The following is a 21,897-nucleotide window of genomic DNA, read 5'->3' as shown; positions in this document are numbered from 1 at the left end:
TGACTCGTGGAGATGGATTCACTCATGCAGAAGACGAGCTTTTATGCTCTACTTATATGGAGATTACACAAGATCCGATTACGGGGACAAATCAAAATAGACAAGAAATGTGGAAACGAGTAGAAATTGCATACAATGGAAGGAAACAAATGAGTTGGGAGGAGAGAAACTGGAGATCATTAGAGTTCCGAGTAGGAAAAATTGAGAAGGCTATAAGAAAGTTCAGAGGATGCATCCGACAAATTGAATGGATGAGGATAAGTGGTGCATCTCCTACTACATAATATTAAAGGATATCAATATCCAGTTGAACGTGAATATTAAAAGCTAGAAAAACAAAAAGTTTTGCAAGCTAGAATTGCAGAACAATCTCAACCGTCTGAACCGCCTCCGCCATCCAACATGAACAACTTTAGTTATTTGAACAATCTTCAACCACCAAACCATGAGTTACCAGATTATAATTTTTTCATGGAATAGATTAGTGTTTCAATAGTCATATCGTTATTTTATTTAAATTGTGTCTCTAGTATTATTGTTGTAACATGTTCCAATAGTCATGTCGTTTTGTTTTAATTGTGCAGTGTTTAGCTTATTATTATTGTTGTTGTTTTAAATTATGCATTTGTAGTGTTATCTTAATTAATGTTATTTTAAATTGAACGTTATCTTAATTATCGTTAGTTTTATTATATGATTTTTAAATATATAATTTAATTTAATCATTTGCAATCTGATCCAAAATATACATTAATTTATAAAAAAAAATATATACTACACAATATAATTATGGGTTAAGGTGCAAAAATACCATTAACATTTTGGATCATGTACAATTTTATCCCTAACGTTTAAAATGTTACAATTTTACCCCTAAAGTTTTAGCCACAAGCAATTTTACCCCTAACGTTGATGATTTGAGTCGATTTGAGAAATAATTTAATCCCAAATTATCAACGTTAGGGGTAAAATTATTCTTGGCTACAAATATTAGGGATAAAATTGCACCATTTTAAACGTTAGGGATCAAATTACTTCTAATCCAAAATGTTAGGGATATTTTTGCATCTTAGCCCTATAATTTTTAATAACATTTAATTAAAAAATATTTAAAATTAAACCTAAATTAACAAAATATTGTTTGAGAAAAACAAATTAATAATTTTCGTTAAAACATAAAAATTACGGAATTAAAAAAAAATTAATGAAATAATTGTTCCACCCATTTGGTGGAACAACCAACTTCAACCAAAAATGGTTAAAGTTGGCACTCCATGCAGGGGCGGAACCAGGGGAGGAGGTTGGGGGGCTCGAGTCTCGGCAGGCGGCCGGAGAATTGAGAATTTTTTTTAGTAATGGTGTTTCCTAATATTTTGGAAAGAATTATATTGACTCTATATAATATTATTTCAATATTTAAAGGTAGTTGAGATGGTTAAGAATGCTTGCTTCTAAATGAATTCTTTATTTTTATTTTGATAACACTTTTGAATTCATTTTTAATATGTGTTTACCATTAAAAATATTTAAATATTCATTTTTATTATGTCTTTACCATAAAAAAAAAATTAAACATATTTAATTTTCTTTGTCCAGCTCTAAGAAATTTACCATCAACTGTACAGTTAATTTCGATTTTTTTTACGTTTTCACTTTTTTTTTTTTTTTTTTCTGATATATTTGGACCCTATCTGGATCCTAATTCTGCCCCTGACTACACTCCACTCCACCCCCTCATTGGCCCGGAGAATTGGCGGTGGTTAGAGTGCCAACCACCGCCAATTAAGCATCTACAACCCTCATTTGGTGAGGGTTGGAGTTGCCCTTACCTTTCGGTTTCAAATTTTATACTTCAGTCTGTTTTGGTTAATAAAAACTCGGATCAGTGCAAGCGGAACATTTTGGCCTGAATACTGAAACTGAAGCATCGAATTGCATCAGTTCGGTGTGGATGTTGACTGTTTATCAGTCATTTTCCAGAAGAATTCTTGGAAGGTTATTATTTGGTAATGCCGACGCCTATTCTGCGTCACAATCGTTGAATTGTAAACTTGATGGTACTATTCAATGCCGCTGAAATTTAACAAAATGCATTGAAAAATTCCTGGTCTATGGGTCAACCCGTTCATATACCAAGTTCATACGATCTTATATTCGCTATAAATTAAACTCGAGTTACAGAGAATGGACAGTGAATCGACTGAGATCACCGGAGTGAGAGCAGAAACAGGAGAAAATGGCATTGAAATTGTATGTGCATCGTGCGTCTCAGCCGTCGCGGGCTTTGGTCATCTTCTGCAAGTAATTTAATTTCTTCTCTTCATCCGTCAATTTATGATTTTAGGTTCGGTTTTTCAGATCGAATCTCGTCTGTATACTGTAAGCTGAGTCATGATGATTGATGTTCCTTTTGATGACTAATGTTTTTTCTTTTTTTAGGGTTAATGAGATTGAATTTGAGGAAGTTTTTATCGATTTAACTAAGAAACAACACAAATCTCCAGAATTTCTAGGTATTCTTTTTTGGTTATTGAATTGCTTTAGAGTAATTTATGAGTATGCATTATCTATTTTTATTAAATCCTTTAACTGATAAAATTCAGAGATAAATCCCATGGGGCAAGTCCCAGCTATGGTTCATGGAGATTTTAAGCTATTTGAAAGGTATGATATCCAACTCTTTCTCTAATTCTCCTTCCTCCATAAATGAATCAGGTTTTAGGAGTGTGTAAGAAACAATGAAAATCATCTTTTTTAATTACATGTTTTTGAGGACAGGCAATGAAATTCAATAGTTATATCTTTCAATTGAAATTTGGGTACCGACTAATATGTTTTCCCCCACTTTTCAGCCATGCAATCCTTAGCTATCTTGCCTCTGCATTCCCCAAAGTTGCAGATCATTGGTAAGCTGAATTTCTTATTGATGCAATCAATTTCTTTTACCCTGTCTTCTATGAAATGAAACCTTTTCAGATGTCTGAAGTTGTTGAGCCTAGATAAAACAGGATTAAAATTAGAAACCGGGACATAAATTTCAGAACATACTTATGATCAGATTCAGATGAGATAAATTTTGATGGCTAGATACATGTGAACACATCAACATATTTGCAATTGCACATCTTGTTCTAATGCTATTCAAACTATATGTTTTCTGTAACACTATGAAATGGCATGAAACTACTATATATTTTAACCCAATTTTTCATTTTATGCACTCATTTCTTACAATTCTTCCCTTACACTAAAGGTATCCAAGTGATCTTATCCAAAGAGCAAAGGTTCAATCCGTGTTGGACTGGCATCACTCCAACTTACGCCGTGGCTCAGGTGATTCATTAGATTTCGTAGCAATGCATTAGCTTCTGTATTCCTGATGCTATAATAGGAAAAAGCTTAATCTTCCAAGACCTATTGCTTTCTTTCTCGGTTACTAAGAAGATGAATTCATTGCCTGTATGATGCTGTTCAGTTTCAGCATAATTTTGGTCTAGCTTCATTCTTCCTTATTTGTTATATGACCAATTACGCATTGCCTTGATCAGCCTTATCTTTTCAATTGTCTGTGTGTGTTATGTTTGGGAGATTATTATAAGATTAGCAATGCAAAGTTCAGATTCTGTTTCATTTGCTGAACTCTCTGAAACTATATTTCTCTTGCAAGATTCCTGTCAAAACCCTTACAATGATGTCCTAAGCGAGATTATTTGCTTCTCTTTTTTTTTTCCAGTTACCTATACTTTTAACGTGAAATTCGCTCCGGCTTTTGGCTTGCCCCTAAACCCACAAGCAGCTGCAGAAGGTGAAAAGGTTTTGTCTGAATCACTTTCGAAACTAGAGTCATTTTGGCTTAGCGAAAGTGGTAAGTTTTTAGTTGGAGCAGATAAGCCATCAATAGCAGATCTCAGCCTTGCCTGTGAAATTATGCAACTTGATGTAAGTAATTGTATTCTTTCCTAAATCATTTTCCTCATCATATGAGATATACTTTCTTGTTTGCATTATTTTTGCTGTGATAATTCATAATTGCTTGTGAAATTGAACATATTTTTCATGGATGAATATTATTTTCGATATAGTTCTTGGAAGAAGATGATCGGAAACGTATACTAGGGCCATTCAAGAAAGTTCAGCAGTGGGTTGAGAATACAAAAAACGCAGCAAGCCCTCACTTTAATGAAGTGCATGAAACCATTTTTCGCCAAGTCCGTGCTATGGCAAAGAAACAGCAGTCAACAGGAGAGAAGAGTGAGGCGTAATCTTCCATGAAAACGGGAAATGATGCATTTCAAGAATAAAGAATATGTTGCTTCTATGTATATTTAGATTTTGTTTGGATGGAGTATAATTAAAGTAAGTTAATGTAAGGTAAAGCAAGTGACTTGTGAGTTTGATGGTAAAGTAAAGTAAATATTATATACGGAATGACTCTTATGTCCTTATTTTTATAACTTCTGTTTTTTTTATAAATTGATTTTTTTTGGAAGAATCCATGAACTAAATTAATTGTAATCAAAACTAGTTAGATTACAATAGAAAAAAAAAAATTAATTAGATTATCTATACTGATTTTGTTAGCTATGATAAGAATGGATTTCTCTTTTAAGTAATGTTATTTGTAATGCACGGAACATTAACATTATCAAGCAAGATATCTAGCTTCATAAAAATAACCTTTGTGTTGGCTTTAACTTTCCTTTTAAGGCAGTGATTAACGATTAGAAGTGTGAAAATGAATTATAATCTATTTAATGATTCATTTAACCTAAAGAATAAATGAGTTGGATTCATCCATTTATAAGTTGGGTCATAAACGAATCGATCTATCTTAGTCATTCTTACTCATATAATAAATGAGTTGTGTAACGATTTAGTTGGGGGTTGATCTATTAATCTATTTAATAATTTGTTAAAAAGAACAAAAAAACCAAAAATATATGAAAATGTGAAAAACTTCGGTGAAAAACGGAAATTATATATATAGAAAATATGAATGTCAAAAGTGAAATAATCTCGCGGTGACTATTAATTGGATTCGGCAGACATGTTTTTTCTAATGAAATGATGATATTTATGGCCTAGACCTGTTCACAACGGTCCATATTCTATGGGCTGGTCTTGGACAAGAAAAATTGTTCTTAGGTCCAGGCCGGCCCAGACCTACTAAAGCCCGCTTATATTTTGGACGGGTTTAAGATTTATAAAAATAGTATGGACCAACCCAGTCCGATCCGCCTATTAATATTAATTAATTAATAAATTGTGCTCTTCTTTTCAGAAAGCATAATCTCATGTTTATTTACAATGTGCTGGAATTGGACCAAAAGACTATCGTTGGCTTGGATGTCTTTAATATTTATTTTTAAGTATAATTTTTTTTTTATTAGTAAAAATTATACATATATATTTAGGTGGATTTATATGGCTAATATTGTGATTTGATTTTTGAGCCAAGCCCAGCCCATGTCGAGCCCGCCTAAATTAACAGCAGGCTGGGTTGAGCCTGTACTAAGCATTTTTAGATAAAAGCCCATTGAGTCAGGCGCATGAATAGGTCTAGTATAGCCTAATCCAAATTCAAATTAATTAATAATACAAAATTCTTACTTTAAGCTAATAAAATCAAAAGTTAATTTAAAAAAAAATCTATGATTTCACGTTTTCGTACATGTGGAATAACCTTGTGATTTCTCCTCCTCTTACTACTTTTTTTTTTCTTGAGTACCAGAAAATACTCATAGGAATTTCAAATTCTTAGAATTCTACAATCTGAGAAAATAATGAAATTTCAGTATTTTCTGAACTTCCATTGGAATTACATAATCTTTTCCCGTCTGAAGCTCAACCTTTTCCCCATTATCGGGAACCATTGGTTACATCTTTATTTACATTTTCAAATTTTCACGTTTTCTTTTTTTAATGTTTTTTTCATTTTTATGTTTTTTTTATTATATCTAGTTAATTGGGTTAAATGAATCAATCCATTTATTATAGGGACAATTACTGAACTAGCCGTCTTTAAGAGGTTAGTTTACATTTATAGCCTCTTTCAAATTTTTTTTTACAAAACTAACATATTTCAACAGACAACTTCCAACGTCCTCATCTTCTTCCTAAACAGAACTTCGTGTCTTTCACTCTCTCTCTCTAAAGAACAGAACGACTACGAACCCAATATATATTGTTTCTCTTCCTTTTTCATGTTTTTTCTGGTCGTGCGAACCCCAAAAACAATGACATTGTTATCTGAAAATGCATTTTAGTTGAAATATCAGTTTCAGATTTTTCTCCGACGGTGTCGATATCTGTCGATATTTGTCGATATCGACAACACATATCGACAAATATCGACAAATATCGACAGATATTGATAAATATGGACAACAAATATCGACAATAAATATCGACAAATACAATATCGATAGATATCGACCAATATCGATACGATCCTATATGTCGATATCTGTCGATATTTGTCAATATCGACAACAAATATCGACAAATATAGACAAATATCGACATTGTCGGAGAAAAATCTGAAACTGATATTCCAACCAAAATGCATTTTCAGACAACAATGCCACTATTTTTGGGGTTCGCACGACTAGAAAAAACATGAAAAAGGAAGAGAAACAATATATATTAGGATGAGATTGCCGGAAAAAGGGTCGCCTTCATCATCCTCTTCCGTTCGCCGTTCGCCTTCTTCTCCTCCTCTTCCTATCGCCGCCATTCGCTTTTCCTTCTTTCTCCTCTCCGTTCGCTTCTCTTCCTCTTCCTATCGCCGCCTTTCGCTTCTCCACCTCTCCGAGTGTGCCGCCGTCGCTTCTTGTTCTTCCTCCTCTTCCCATCGCAGCGTTTTGATACGTTAGAGAGATGGAGTTCATTCATTAATGACGATGGCAAAGTTGGAAGAATTTGTTAAAATATGTTAGTTGTGGAAAAAAATTTGAAAGGAGCTAGAAATGTAAACTAACCCCCTAAAAGGGGCTAGTTTAGTAATTATCCCTTTATTATATACGTTGGGTCAATCCATTCATCCATTTTGACATCTCTAAATAGAATATTATTCTTTATGAGCCAATAGATGGACACAATTTGAATCTTTGATTATTAGTAGGGACAAAATTAAGAGTCGGGGGGCCACTGGTGATCAGAAAATTCCATTAAACTTATATATCGAGTTTTAATTTTTTTTTAAATAGGTATCTAAAAGTTTTCAATTAAACACTTATAAATATTGTAAAGAACAATAGAGAGGTTGAAAAATGTTCTACTCATTAGTTGTATGTATTTATACAAGTGGTAAAAAGTGAAATAAGGAAAACTAATAAATTTATACATTTTGACTATTGCCTATTGACATCTATTCACACTTTTACACTCCCTCTCAAGATGGACATAGATAAATATCTTACCTAGCTTGTTAGAGATATAGTTTACCCGAACTCCATTTAGAGCTATAATAAAGATATCTCCAAGTTTCCCATCAGCTCTCATATAAGTTGTAGAGATGGTGTTCTTTTCTATCTTCTCATGATCATAATTAATTATAGTAAAACTCGACTCATAAACCAAAACAATGCTCACAAGACAGATAATAAATTTTGGAAAAACTCAACCCAAAAAACTATGTGGCTTGACAAAATGTGCATCGATTTGTTGTGTTTCCATCGTGTTTAGGGAAGAAAATCTAATGTTCCCATTTCAGTGTCCCCTTCCATGTTTCTCTCATAAAAGTGGTATCCACTTAATTAAAATAATATATTTTGTGAGTCAAGAGGACCTGGGACCACTTTTTGTGAAAGTGACATAGAATGGGACACTGAAATGGAAACGATAGATTTTCTTACCGTGTTCAGTGTTTCGGGGAACAACACCCAACCAATCAAAATAAGCAAGGCAACTACCATTGAAGAGCCGAAGATAATCATTAACTCCTTTATCTGTTGGTGTACCGTTTGCCTACTCTTTAATGAAGAAGGAAGGCCACAATAACCCGCACAAGAGTTGTTCTGGCATAGCGAACACGAAGAACATACTCTATCAGCATTCTCATTGCACATGATGGAGGGGAAAAAGGCCTTGAGAACATTTCGTACCACAAGGCAAGCAAATCTTCAAATCCTTTCTAATACATGAACTACTTAATTGTGCTTCATTAAGGATACTTGCATTGTATGCAAACTTCCCACTCGGACAAGATCTGAACGAACACATGCCTGGACTACATAATTCTTTGCGGCATTACATCAAACACCTCTCAGGAATTTTGTTTTAGCTTGTCGAAGTCGAAGTAAATCTTGTCCCAACGAGTTTTAGAAAATATTTCTACTCTGTTACACAATGTCATTGAACCAACTGAACTAAAAACTTAAGTTAATAGTTCAATTTATATTAATATCTGACACATCCTCACACGCAGATGTTAATGGGTTTGAAATGTGCATAACACAAATTCATATTCTAAAAACTATTTACAACTATGTCAAGTCATAATTTTGGATTATGTCAAACTAGTAAAATCAGTACTTTTAATATATTTTAAGGATTAGAATTTATAAATTAGAAGTCTAGAATATATTTTTTAGGGTTTATGATTTATGAATTAGAGTCTAGATTTTTTAAATGATGGTATAAAATTATATATTATAATATATAGAGAATAATGGGGTAAATTACATACGTGGTGTATAACCTTTACCCTAAATCACACTTTGGTGTACAACCAAAATTTTGTCACACTAAACCGTATGAACTTCAGATGACCTCACACTAAAGTGTACAACCGGTTTTTATGACCGGTCAACGCTGGTCAAAGTTTCTACATCATCATTTTTTCATTATAGCATTAAAAAAGTGGGACCCACTCTTTATAGAATTACTAAAATAGCATTATCCCTTATAAAAATTACTAAATTACCATCATTTTCCTTCTTCAACTCCTCTCTCTCTCTTTACCATTTCTCTCTCACTCCTCTCTCACTCTCTCACCCACATATGCCCAGTCTTCCAGAAATGAAGTGAAGAATTCAGAAAGAGAAACAGATGGAGATGGGGTTATGATAGTTACTTTGAGATTATTATGGGATGAAAGTAAAGAAGCAAGTCTAAGGAAGTCTAAGGAAGGGTGTGAGATGACCCATTCCAGCACTTGGTACAAGAGCGATATGAGCGAGGTTGTGGTTACTAGAACCTGACAAATTTGAAGCTATACTATTTTATTTTCTGCAGATTAATGGTAAAATGGAAGGCAAGCTAGCCTCTTTATTTTATATAAAGTGTTTGAAATTGAATTTGCTTGATTGGTGGTGGTTGCACCAAACTCATTATCTCATATTAATGGTAAAATGGAAAGCTAACTTCTTTTTAATGGTTGAAAATCAGGTTCAGATGCGTGCCATATTTGGCTAATAAATTAAAGTTTTTCTAATTAAATTTTATACTATATATATGCAGATTTATTGTAGACAATCCAGATGATGGATACAAGAATTTTATACTTCATGTTCTCTTCAATATTTATTTTTCCCTGATGAAAGTGTTATGTTCAGATATGCTTCAACTCAATTTTGTACTTGGAAGAGTATGGTCGAGGTTCCAAGGTCTTGAACAAAGAGGTAGGTCGAGTGCTTAAGGTCGTTTCATTAGCTTTTGGAATGAAAAGTGGTGAGAGAGAGAGAGGAGTGAGAGAGAAATGGTAGAGAGAGAGAGGAGTTGAAGGAAGAAGATTAGGGTAATTTAGTAATTTTCATAAAGTATCATGCTATTTTAGTAATTCTATTTAGAGTGGGTCCCACTTTTTTTAATGCTATAATGGAAAATGATGATGTGGCAACTTTGACTAGCGTTGACCGGTCATAAAAACCAGCTGTACATTTTAGTGAGAGGTCACCTGAAGTTCATACGGTTTAGTGTGACAAAATTTTGGTTGTACATCAAAGTGTGATTTAGGGTAAATGTTGTACACCACGTATGTAATTTACTCGAAAATAATGACATATTAAAAATTAAATTTGATGATACGACTTAATTGTAATTTTCATGAAGTCGACCCTTATATCTATTCACACTTTAAAAGCCTTACCTCCTCAGTTGGGCCCATTTTGAAAATTCACAAACTGCAATTGTTCGCATTCAATTCAATAATAGATGAGCTTTCCGTACCAAAAGAAATTAGGAACCAAAAACTCAAATTTCAATCCTCTGAATATTCAGATAGAGAGCCAAGCTAGTGAAGACGATGAAACTCAAAGTATATGCAGACCGAATGTCTCAGCCATCGCGGGCTGTTATCATCTTCTGCAAGTAATTCTCCATTTTCAAATACTTCAATTCCTTATTAATTGTTGTGGCTGCAAATTCAAATTTGGGTTCTTGTTCTTATTGAGTATATTTAATCTGAGTGATTTCTATACAGGGTAAACGGGATAGACTTCGAGGAGATTAGAATAGATTTAGCCAAGCGTCAGCAATTAACTCCTGAATTCAAAGGTATAAGCCTTTCTTCGCCTTTTTGGTTTCAATTTTTCTAGTTTTCTAGTCTCTTTTGGTTAAGATTAATCCTCATGGAACATTTTGGCCTGAATACTGAAGCACTGGTTTGGTGTTTGTTTTCTACTTTGTCATTTTCCAGTAGTAATTTTAAACATCGACGTACTAATTTAACCTGGAAATATGATATTTCATATCTTGTGCTTTGTATTTTATGCTTATGCTTCATTTAGTTTCTTCAAAATTCGCCTTGTAGCATAAAGAATTACGAATTAAGGGTCAAAATGGCTCCCAAAGTTGGTAGACATGATCAATTTAGTTTAAATAGAATTTTAGGTATGAACTCAATCCTCAATATTTGACAAATTAGGGCAAATTTTAGTAACTAAAATGAATTGTATTTGGGGTAATTTGTCAAATATTGTCGATTTGCAGGCTGAGTTCATGCCTAAAATTCGATATGACCTAAATTGATCATTTAGGAGCCATTTTGACCCTTAATTCAAAGAGTTACTCTGAATACTCAATTTCATAAATGAAAAAATTGCTTGTGTTTCTACTGCGTGTAAGGTAAGAAGTGGCAACTTGTAATTCACTTTACTCAATATTGAAATTTCAGAGATAAACCCTTTGGGAAAAGTACCAGCTGTAGTTGATGGAAGATTCAAGTTGTTTGAAAGGTAACTTAAACGTTTTCTCATGAATACTTTGTGCAAATCTAGTATGGAATAGTTGCCCCTCACAATTTTAGTTTTGTATTTAGTTATATGTCATACATCATAAATCACATTGGTATCTTAAAAATTTCTATTCGTTTCTCCTCTCATAGGTTTACTTGGTTTCTTTTTGCAGTCACGCAATCCTTATTTATCTTGCTACTGTATTTCCCGGAGTTGCTGATCATTGGTATGTATAGTTGTTTATCAGTTATAATTTTCTTTTTCTGGTTTACGAGATGCTGCATTAAGAACTTATTATGAGGTATAATGTTGAGATTTTGTTGGCTTAGCAACGGAGAAAAAAAGGCAAGCATCACTACTTAGCATGATTAAGGCCTCCTACTAAATTGTTGATATGTTCATCATGATCGCTTGACTCGGGATCTAAATCTAGAATGCTAATAGGTTAAATCTTATATCCATCCCTCTATATCTTAATCAGCCATGGGTTTTATGAATCTGATACCTGTAAACAATCATATGCCTTACTTGCATCTTGTTTCTTTAGTGAGTTGGACCAACTGATGACTATGACTCAAGCATGTATAGTTTCTATTGAAGCCGTAAGCATATGTGAAATGTTTATTATACTTCGTATTGAGTCTCGAGTTTATATGGTCACAGCTCAGTTATTGACATTTTTCCTATTTACACATTAAGGTATCCAGCTGATCTTTTTAAGAAAGCTAAGATTCAGTCTGTGTTGGATTGGCATCACTCAAATTTACGCAGGGGGGCAGGTACTTCATAGTTCAGTCGTATTGAAATTCCTGCAATTCTACATTGTTGAGCTATTTGCTACTATGATGAAACATTTCGTTTCGAAGTATTCCTTTAGGAGCATCCTTTCTCTGCAGCCATCTCCCCTCCTTCACCTCACACAAGACCACACACTCGCCTCTTTGGACATAAATTGGAATAGAGTCACATATAAATTAATTGTAGGCAATTGTTTACTGTACAGGTCTTACCCTAATCTAATGAGCTGGTGCTTTTCAATTTGATGTTTTTGTTTAGCTGGATATGTTTTGAATACTGTACTAGCACCTGCACTTGGCCTACCTTTAAATCCACAAGCTGCTGCTGAAGCTGAGAAAGTTCTAACTTCGTCCCTTTCAAAGATAGAATCTTTTTGGCTCAAGGGACGCGGGCGGTTTCTGCTGGGTGGAAATCAACCATCCATAGCAGATCTAAGCCTTGTTTGTGAAATAATGCAACTCGAGGTATTCACATAACAAAGATTCATCATTTTCTTACATATTCAGTGATTCAGTTTCAAAGAGATTAAATCATCACATTTATCTTTCTTTATTCTTTATTTTTCTATTGACTAGTTGTGTAATTCAAAATTATTTTTGAATTACTATTAATATGAAAAATGATGAAGCATGTAGTATGATCTCATTGTAAAAGAGTTTTGGGTTTAGGTTGTAGATGAAGAGGATCGAAACCGAATCCTTGGTCCTCACAAGAAAGTTCAGCAATGGATTGAAGATACAAGAAATGCGACGATACCTCATTTTGATGAAGTGCACAAACTCCTCTTTAAAGCCAAAGCAAGACTGAAAAAGCAGCTTCCGAAGGAGTCAGAAACCGAAACTCAATCAAGCTTCAAACCAACGATACACTCGAAAATGTGAGGGTTGTTGGATGATTTTGTGATTGCCCTCAAACTGAAATGTATATCTTGAACCGAAAAACATGAAAAATTTACGAATTTGGCAGAATAATGTTATCAATCACTGCAATAAGTAAACATGTCAATTATATTTTATGGCAATTATCATTAAGGTTTATGTGCCTGAAGAAGATTGTTTGCTCTGAAAGTTCACAGGCTTTTATATGACAGTGTGAATGATTTCTCCTATTCAATGGTGAAGGTCTGTTTCCTTTTCCTTTCTTCTCTATTTCCTAGAAAATTATAAACTGTACAAGTTTGAATGAGTAAAAGCCTTGTGGAAACTTTTGCCAAGTTGGGGGCCACTGGGCAAATTGAGAAAGATAATGTTCTCTTATGGATACGTGTTATTTGCAAGACACTGAGTGAGAGAGAAACTTTTGGAGTACTGTTGCTTATAGAGGTGGCAATTGTCGGGTTAATGTTGTGTCGATTATCGGGTTAGCATTATATACTGAAGTTTTCTCCAATGTGGTTGCCACATCACAAACCTTTTCTATCTGAATTGGTTGATATGCCTTTACTAAAATAAAAAGCAAAGTTGTAATGACTTTATTGAAATAAAATGAAGTCCAACCATTCTTTTGAAACTAACACTAAATTTTAATGATCATAGATGCAATTTACTCCATATTAGGATAAAATAGATATTTAGCCATAATTTACCATAATTTCCCATGAATGCTTTAAATAAAGGCAAAAGGCATTCTGAGGCTTTGCTCTTTCGGTTTTTAGTTCATTAAACTCTTGATTTTTTCTATTTAGACACATTAAGTCTCTAATTATTTTTTATCACAATAAGTTCTTGCTTGCCAAATTAGTTAGATGTGAATATCTAATTCGATTAAAAATGCGTTATTCATTTAATATATGAAATTATGTTTTGTTACCGTTTGAAATAAACTTTTGTAAAGTTTCCTTATAGTCACATCAACATCAGTGAAAAACATAAATGTCAAAATCACTCTGTTAATCAAATTTTAAGTTCGAAACATACTCACTTTTTTTAATCAACAATAGCTTAATGTCACAAAAATAAAAAAACAGAGATTTAATGTATAGAAATAAACATTAAGAGCATAATGAACAAAAATAAAAATCATGGGCCTCAATATATTTTTGGGTAAATTACACAATAGTCAGAACTGATAAATTATTTACAAGTGTCTCATTTTCTTAAACAAATTTATTAAAATGTCAAATCTGGTGGTTTTTTTAAAAAACTGTTTTTTTTTTCCTATAAATAATTAACTGAAAAATTGACAAAGACAAAATTAAAGTTGTGATATTTAAGAATTAAAATCGTATAATGATAAAATACATAAAATCTGATATTTTATGTAATTTCCTCTATATTTTTAGAGGCATAATGAACAAAAATAAAAATCATGGGCTCAACATATTTTTACCTAAAAAAAGTCACTAATGTAGTGAAACTTGTCCTTTGTTGATTTAAATTTTAATATTATAGTAATATAAAGTCAAGGAATTTTATATAAACAAATAAAGTTTAGTGGACTATTATAGTTCATGAGTCATTGTGCAATTAATCCCAAATGCAGTTGGTGGAGATTTTTTTCAAAGTTGGAGGGGACTATGCAGATGTTTACCATACAATTAGTTGATAGAAGACAGCTCAACAGAAAAAATAAATTCTTACAAAACCTCAAACTTTCATTAATATATACAATTACAGAACAGAACTCCATCTCCTTCACATCATTTAGCTCAGAGCTCTCTGCACAAACTTAATCCTATAAAATCTGACCAAAATATTAACAGATTTTATTCAGAAACCACTTGACAATCACTCAATCATTATTCCACAAAAGTCCAACTTCTTCCATCATATGAACAGATTTTATTCAGAAACTGAAAACCATATATAATCATCAATCATTCAATTCTTATACCACCAATCTCAAGGTTTTCCAGCTTCTTGGGTCTCTTGTAATACTTTAACAGGAGAGAACATACAACCACACTTACTGAAGATGCTGCCATTGCAGCTCCAGCAATCCAAGGGGGTAACCGGAATCCGGTGCTCGGGAAAAGTGCTCCTGCGGCTATTGGGATGCCGAGTAGGTTATATCCCAAGGCCCAAATGTAGTTTAGACGAATACGTGAAAATGTCTTCCTGGAAAGGTCTATAGCAGTGATCACATCTTCCAAGTTGCTCTTCATTAGAACTATGTCAGCTGCTTCTATTGCTATATCTGTGCCTGCACCAATTGCCATTCCAACATCTGCTGCTACAAGTGCTGGTGAATCGTTTATACCATCACCTACCATTGCCACTATGGATCCTGCAGCCTGCATATGGGATGAATCCAAGATCAAAAAGGTTTTCAAAACTTCATACCTAGACGAAAAATCAAGGCGCACGTTGTAATAGTCTGATCCAATACTATATATGTCCGTTTTAGCTAAGTCTGGATTGTTACAATTGGTACCAAAGTGGACTCAAAATGCGGTCCTGGGGATGGGGATAAACTAGGCGGAAACTGGTAGGCCTGTCACAACCTGGTCCTAAAGGGGTAGAGTCGAGGTAGAAGGGCTGTGCAAGAAGCGATCTTAGGGGATGGCTATGAGCAGCAATGGACCCATTATTCACTTACATGGGTATTCCACTGGCTATGGGTGTGATTGAATTTTTTTGGATGCTGTCCCCTAACAAATTAAAGATACATACACCTATTTAATGGAGTTCTCCAGTAACTAGTGGGTGCTCAAACCCGCTTCTGACCCTTCTAGATCCGTCTCTAGCTATGAGGGCATAATAAGGTGTGTGTCTTAACACATGTCGACGTGTTTTAAAGTGTGGGACCCAAAGAATAAGACTTAAGTCAAAGCATACAATATTTACATGGTACTGAATCACACTATTACGCACGTTCTATATATTGTACCTGTAATTCCTTTACTTTCTCAGCTTTCTGATCAGGCTTGGCTTCCGCAATGACATCATCAATGCCAACTTCCCTGGCAATGGAATTAGCAGTTCCCCAGTTATCACCTGTCACCATGATGCTCCTAACTTTCATAGACTTTAGAATGGAAATGACTTGACGTGCCCCAGATTTCAAAGGATCGGATATTGCTAGAACTCCAGTAACTTCGTGATCTATTGCTATTAAAATACCAGTTTGGGCCAATCCTTCAGTTTCTGCTAGCATCTCTTCAGCATCAGTTGGAATGGAAATGTTGTGGTCAAACATCAAGCTTCTGTTTCCTATTATGACTTCCCTGTTCTTGACAATAGCTTTCACTCCATGACCAGTAATGGAGACAAAATCTTGTGCCTCTGACCACACTGGATTTTCTTCATCTTCTCTGAATTTCTTAGCATACTGTACGACGGCTTTGGCTAAAGGATGCTCACTATTTGCCTAATAAGTCATTACACAGACATTAAAAGTTTCAGCTTCTCTAAGTTGTAAAGGGTTTGCTTGAGAAACACAAAGACAAGTTCGAGCAGATAGTGAGGTTTTAAGAAGGAAAACATACCTCAGTTGCAGCAACAAGTTCATAAAACTCTCTGAGTACCATATTCTTGAAGAGTTTTGTGTTAACAACCACTGGTTTTCCAACTGTAAGCGTTCCTGTCTTGTCAAAGACGATACAATTCACCTGTAAGATCAATAACTAAGCGGATTAGAAGAATATCGAGAACTGATATGCGGTCTACACAATGTTGAAGCAGTATCTGAACATAATGAGACAAAATGTTAACAAGATAACGTTAGAATTCGAACCTTGTGAGCACTTTCTAATGCTTGACCGCCTTTGATTAGCACACCCTGAGATGCACCAACACCGGTACCAACCATGACAGCGGTTGGGGTTGCTAATCCAAGAGCACATGGACATGCTATGACCATAACAGAGATTCCGAATTGGAGTGCAAGTTGAAAGCTGTCCATTGACTTTGGTATCCAAGAATCTGGATAGCCATGAAACTTTCCAGCTAAAAACCAAGCAAGCCAAGTTGAGAATGAAAAAACAATGACCTGCAACAAGAGAATTGATTATTTACATATATAGAAATTGGTCATATTAAAGAAGAAACTATGAAATGCATAGTTTATGCATATACCAGAGGCACAAAGTACTTGGAAATTCGATCAGCAAACTTCTGCACAGGAGCTTTAGCCATCTGTGCTGACTCAACAAGACGAACAATCTGCGAAAGAGCACTCTCGGATCCAACCCTTGTCGCCTTAATATGCAAAACCCCATTCTCGTTCACTGTACCTCCAATCACCGGGTCACCCTTCCTCTTTGCCACCGGTCGAGCTTCTCCTGTTATCATGCTTTCATTCACATGGCTCTGCCCCCATATAACAAAGCCATCTGAAGCTACTTTTGCACCAGGAATTATTTTGATAACATCATTCTTTTGTATCAACCTACTGTCAATTTCTTCTTCATTAATGACGTTCCCATCTTCATCTAGAGTCAATAATATTGCTGTGACCTGAGGTCACGGGTTCGAGTCTTAGGAGCGGCCTCTTGCCAATTAAATTGGCAAGGGAAGGCTTGCCCCCAATACACCCTTGTGGTGGGACCCCTCCCCGGACCCTCGCTCAGCGGGGACGCGTAATGCGACCGGGCCGCCCTTTAATGACGTTCCCATCTTCATCTAGAGTCAATAATATTGCTGTGTCAGGTGTTAGGTTCATAAGCTTAGCAATAGCTGCAGATGTCTTTCCTTTAGCCAAAACCTCTAGATACTTACCCAGAAGAATGAACGAGATAAGCATAGAGCTAGTCTCAAAGAAATCTGTCCCCATGAAATCTGAAGATGTAGCAGCTCTCAACACAGAATAGACTGAATAAAAGTAAGCTGCATTTGTTCCTAGGGCAATCAGCACATCCATATTAGCAGAACCATGCTTCAATGCTTTATAGGCCCCGGTATAGAAGCGCCGGCCAATGATGAACTGCACTGGAGTGGATAAAACCCACCTCAAAACTTCTCCTATAGTCAGCATATTGACTATTTTGGATTCCAATCCATGCTTAGTTCCAGGGATGTACATAAAAACCATGGATGTTAAAAATACAGGAATTGTGAAGACCAAACTCCACAGGAAGGATCTGTAATATTGCTTAATCTCCTCTTTTCTATGACTTTCTCTTCCTCCTGCTCCTTCAGGGAATATCATTGCCTTATATCGCCCGGATCCAGTTGATTCAATCACATTAATAAAATTCCTAGGACCAGTCATTTCTGGTTTGTAAGAAAGAGAGAGCTTGTTGAGCTCAGGGTCTATGTCTACTCTCTGAACACCAGGAAGTGCTTGAAGAGAATTTTCAATCATTCTCATTGAATTTCCTGTCGTTACACCCTCAACTTTGAGTTGTATCTTGTCCATGTCTTCACCAGTACTGATTAGTATGGCTTCAAATCCTGTGTCCTCTATGGCTTTTAAAACATGTTTATAGGTCAAAAGCTTTGGATCATAATGAACCTCGGCTTCTTCAGTTGCTAAAGCCACTTGAGCTTTCTGTACACCTTGAATTGCTTGCAGAGCTTGCTCAACTGTGGAAGAACAAGAAGTGCAAGTCATTCCATTTATTCGTATTCGACATACTTGAGTAGACTTATCACTGCTTTCATCTTCAATCAATGTGGCCTCAAATCCTGCATCTTCAATCGTCTCACGAATTGTCTCTTCCTATTATCAATTAAGTCAGCAAGTCATGAACTTGAAATAACTAAGCACATAAAAGCCAAATGCATTCAGCTGCACATGGATTCTACCATCTTCTTCAGAAAAACTTACAGCAGTAATATAGAAATGTTATTGGCATGCACAGAGTGCTACACTATATCTATTGATCACTTACTTTCAACTTAAATTTCAAATCACAATTTGAAGTAACTGTGCATCTACAGCCTATTGGGTGAACTTGTTCAAATATTCTACACATGACTTATTTTATATTAATTGCCTGATTTGCCTCCCTTCTCAGCAAAATTCTAGTAAGTATGGACATAGAGAGCATCTAGCCTTAAAATTCAAGCTTGCAAATTGCAATAGGACAAGCTTCTCAGTTCTATTATATGTCCAATTGAAACCAATTTATAGCCTACTGGGCTCAAGTTGGGCCAAAGAAAAATACAGAAAATGACAAGTCCTCACTCCTGTAAAACCAAGGTTAAAATCGTCTCGATTTGGGTCCACTATAACCTGGTGTAATATAGAAGCATAAAACCCAAGGCAAAGTTCATGACAGACGTTTCGTGTGTCTATCTCAAGCTAAGAAAAAGCACAAGTTTGTTTGTTTGTACGCATATCCTACCAAACAAAAGTTAAATAAATCACAATTATGTTGCTTAAAGCAAAAAAGATGTCACCCTTAATATGTTTTTCCACCGGGGAAACAGGAACCATAAGATAATCAACTTATGCAGGACCATTGACATTAAATTATAACATGCAATATCGATATTAGTCTATATCAAACTTAATTGAAACCAACAGATGAGAGCTCAAGAATCATTTTCATCATCAAATATGGATTCAATCAAGGTTTGTTTCTTAATACAAAAACAATAATCTGTTGCCAACTTTTCATAATTAATTAAGCTAAATCCCTAAACAGTCTATATAGATAGATCAAAATTTCAATTCCGTAGAACTGAACCACGATCCTAACAAAATCGAAATGAAGAATTATAGAGCTTACAGAAACGAAAGCGGGGTAGAAATGGACTTGAGCAAGATTATTCAAGACATCAACGGCAGCTTCTCGAATACCAGGAAGCCGTTTAATAGCTTTCTCAACTGAACCAGCGCAAGCAGCACAAGTCATTCCGATGACGGAGAATAAAGCCTTGGACTCGGATCCGGTAACATTGGTTTCTTGAACGGATACGCCTTTAGGATACTTAGGCATAGAAGGATAGCGTGATCTAGGAGATAACTCGCCGTGACTGTCATTGCGGAGGCAAGCCAGGGCCAGAAATTTGGTGGCCATTAAGGTTTTCGGTGAATTGTGCCACTGAATTATTATTCTCTGTGCGAAAGGTGAAAATGAAGAATAAGACTGCGTAAGGAGAAGAAAGAAGCGCAAAAAAGTTTGAAAATGGAGGGACTATTTAAAGGGAAAGATGGTGTTTTTTAAATATGAAAATTACGCTTGAATGCTCTGTAACTGTGAATATTGTAAGTTTTTAATGATTGAAAATCAAACACCCAAACAAAGGAAAGATTACTGGGTCCAACCACTAGTTTTCGATGATAAGAATCTATATAATATTGGAGTTCATAGAAATTTTCACATATTGATAGTGCTGTTTAATCTGAAAAGTGTTAAAGTTTTATATATAAATGTATAAAAATAATTTATTAATCCATATATTTTCTGGATAATACATTTATTAGTCCCTATTTTGAAAAAATACATATAAATTCCGTATCTTTTGTCAGGGTTAATTTTTTTTTTTTTTTTTTTTGTCATTTTTGTCAATTTTTTTTAGATTTTAAATTAAGCATATCTTAGTTTTTAGGATAATCATAATGCGATAGAAAATGATATTATACTCTATTATTTTCTGTCTATTTGTTTATATCGAATATAATAATTAAAAATCTAAAAAAATAAATAAATAGAATGACCAAAAGGTTAATAGTAGAAGATAAGAACTTTATAGATCTGTCTTCTTTCTCTCAGATCTGTTGTCATGGTGAAGAATTTTTATGAAGATTGAGAGTTTTGAGATCTATCTCTTCTCTTTTAGATCTTTCTCTCTCTTTTAGATCTATCTTCTCTTTTTCAGATCTGGCTTCTCTCTCTCAGATCTGTTGTCATGTTGAAGAATTTTTATGAAGATGGAGAATTTTGAGATCTATCTTCTTTCTCTCAGATCTATTTCTCTCTTTTAGATCTATCTCCTCTCTTTCAGATCTCTCTTCTCTCTCTAAAACACAGGATCAATTTTATAACTCAATTTTCTCTCTCTCTCTCTCTCTCTCTCTCAATTAGTTATAACTAAATTAACTATAACTAATAGTAGAATTTAAGAAAAGTAAATCTCTCTCTCTCTCTCTCTCTCGGCGATGACCAAGGCGATCGTGAAGGTTAAGGGGGATGGGTCGGTGAAGGCAGGCGGCTGGCCTGTGTCGGATCTGGTGGTGGCGGGGCGCGGGCGGGGCAATGGCTCCGGGATCGATGAGGCGTGGGCGGCGGCGGATGATGGGAGATCCGAGGGATCTCCTCGGGGGAGGAGGCGGAGCAGCGGGATTCAGAGGGATCGGTCGAGGGATAGGAGTAGATCGGAGTGGGTGGATGGTGGGGAGACAGATTCGGCGGTTTCGACGGGGTGCTAGGGGTGCATCGGTGCCGTTGGGGGCTTCTAGGGATGCGGCGGCCGATCGGGGGCTGGAAGGTGTTGGTGCCGCGGCCGCGGCCTTGGACTCGTTTTTCGCGGAGGGACGCGTGTATGATTCCGGAGTTAGAGGGCCGCTTCCGGTGCTTGGGCCACAGGGAGTACCGGCCGTCTCTCCCCAGCAGGATGAGCATGCCGTGCGACTTTCGTTGGCCGCGCAGGCCGTGCTGGCCGCGCAAGCCGCACAGACTACGCAAGCCGCTCAAGCGGAAGTTTCCGTGGATTTGGGAGGCCCCTCCTGGAGGGATAAGTTGCTAGGGGTGTCAAAGGAGGATCCCATGATGGAGGTGGATGCTTTTGAGAATGATTCCGGGGATTTTCTCTCTGATTCCGATTCTGAGGATGGAGAGCCTGATAACCCGCTGTGTCCTAGGATCCGGCTGTCCTCAGATGACAAGCGGGTCATGAGATCGAAGTGGAAATTGGCGTTAATCGTCACTGTGTTGGGGAAAAGGATCAGTTTCAATTATTTTGCCCAGAGGATCCAGGCTCAATGGGCAAAGAAAGGAAAGGTTACTATCACAGACCTTGAAAATGACTATTATGTCATTAAATTCACAAGGGCTGAGGATTTCAATGCTGTTGTGAATGGTGGTCCGTATATT

At 35.6% G+C, this 21,897-nt stretch overlaps 3 protein-coding genes across 3 annotated transcripts; 2 read left to right on the top strand and 1 right to left on the bottom strand.

Moving 5' to 3' along the window:
* Nucleotides 1–1,875: 1,875 nt before the first annotated feature.
* On the top strand, nt 1,876–4,423 carry LOC136210780 (glutathione S-transferase T1-like). Its single transcript, XM_066002185.1, has 7 exons — nt 1,876–2,301; nt 2,440–2,513; nt 2,604–2,664; nt 2,853–2,906; nt 3,254–3,333; nt 3,734–3,939; nt 4,083–4,423. Exons 1-7 carry the CDS (start codon nt 2,237–2,239, stop codon nt 4,260–4,262), a joined length of 720 nt encoding a protein of 239 aa, XP_065858257.1. The 5' UTR covers nt 1,876–2,236; the 3' UTR covers nt 4,263–4,423.
* A 5,682-nt stretch (nt 4,424–10,105) lies between these two features.
* On the top strand, nt 10,106–13,012 carry LOC136210779 (glutathione S-transferase T1-like). Its single transcript, XM_066002183.1, has 7 exons — nt 10,106–10,311; nt 10,424–10,497; nt 11,117–11,177; nt 11,350–11,403; nt 11,877–11,956; nt 12,234–12,439; nt 12,644–13,012. Exons 1-7 carry the CDS (start codon nt 10,247–10,249, stop codon nt 12,854–12,856), a joined length of 753 nt encoding a protein of 250 aa, XP_065858255.1. The 5' UTR covers nt 10,106–10,246; the 3' UTR covers nt 12,857–13,012.
* Nucleotides 13,013–14,535: 1,523 nt separating this feature from the next.
* LOC136210778 (probable copper-transporting ATPase HMA5) lies at nt 14,536–20,088 on the bottom strand. Its single transcript, XM_066002182.1, has 7 exons — nt 19,591–20,088; nt 17,501–18,575; nt 16,991–17,340; nt 16,650–16,904; nt 16,402–16,524; nt 15,804–16,283; nt 14,536–15,207 (listed from the first exon to the last, which is right to left on the bottom strand). The coding sequence occupies exons 1-7, from the start codon at nt 19,879–19,881 to the stop codon at nt 14,791–14,793; spliced, it is 2,991 nt and encodes a 996-aa protein (XP_065858254.1). The 5' UTR covers nt 19,882–20,088; the 3' UTR covers nt 14,536–14,790.
* Between the last annotated feature and the right edge of the window lie 1,809 nt (nt 20,089–21,897).

Source organism: Euphorbia lathyris, chromosome 1 (assembly GCF_963576675.1).
Source record: "Euphorbia lathyris chromosome 1, ddEupLath1.1, whole genome shotgun sequence".
In the NCBI taxonomy this organism is placed as follows: domain Eukaryota; kingdom Viridiplantae; phylum Streptophyta; class Magnoliopsida; order Malpighiales; family Euphorbiaceae; genus Euphorbia; species Euphorbia lathyris.
The sequence above is the reverse complement of the archived record's forward strand: the minus strand, read 5'-3'. Positions and strand labels throughout refer to the sequence as shown.

Excerpts from the sequence above, each read along its gene's own strand:
- LOC136210780 (XM_066002185.1), top strand. The coding sequence starts at position 2,237 with ATGGCATTGAAATTGTATGTGCATCGTGCGTCTCAGCCGTCGCGGGCT. Across the intron at positions 2,665-2,852 it reads GATTTTAAGCTATTTGAAAG|CCATGCAATCCTTAGCTATC; the intron begins GTATGATATCCA and ends CCCACTTTTCAG. Across the intron at positions 2,907-3,253 it reads CCCAAAGTTGCAGATCATTG|GTATCCAAGTGATCTTATCC; the intron begins GTAAGCTGAATT and ends CTTACACTAAAG.
- LOC136210779 (XM_066002183.1), top strand. The coding sequence starts at position 10,247 with ATGAAACTCAAAGTATATGCAGACCGAATGTCTCAGCCATCGCGGGCT. Across the intron at positions 11,404-11,876 it reads CCCGGAGTTGCTGATCATTG|GTATCCAGCTGATCTTTTTA; the intron begins GTATGTATAGTT and ends TTACACATTAAG. Across the intron at positions 11,957-12,233 it reads AAATTTACGCAGGGGGGCAG|CTGGATATGTTTTGAATACT; the intron begins GTACTTCATAGT and ends GTTTTTGTTTAG.
- LOC136210778 (XM_066002182.1), bottom strand. The coding sequence starts at position 19,881 with ATGGCCACCAAATTTCTGGCCCTGGCTTGCCTCCGCAATGACAGTCAC. Across the intron at positions 18,576-19,590 it reads TCTACCCCGCTTTCGTTTCT|GAAGAGACAATTCGTGAGAC; the intron begins GTAAGCTCTATA and ends AATTGATAATAG. Across the intron at positions 17,341-17,500 it reads CATTAAAGGGCGGCCCGGTC|ATGGGAACGTCATTAATGAA; the intron begins GCATTACGCGTC and ends CTCTAGATGAAG.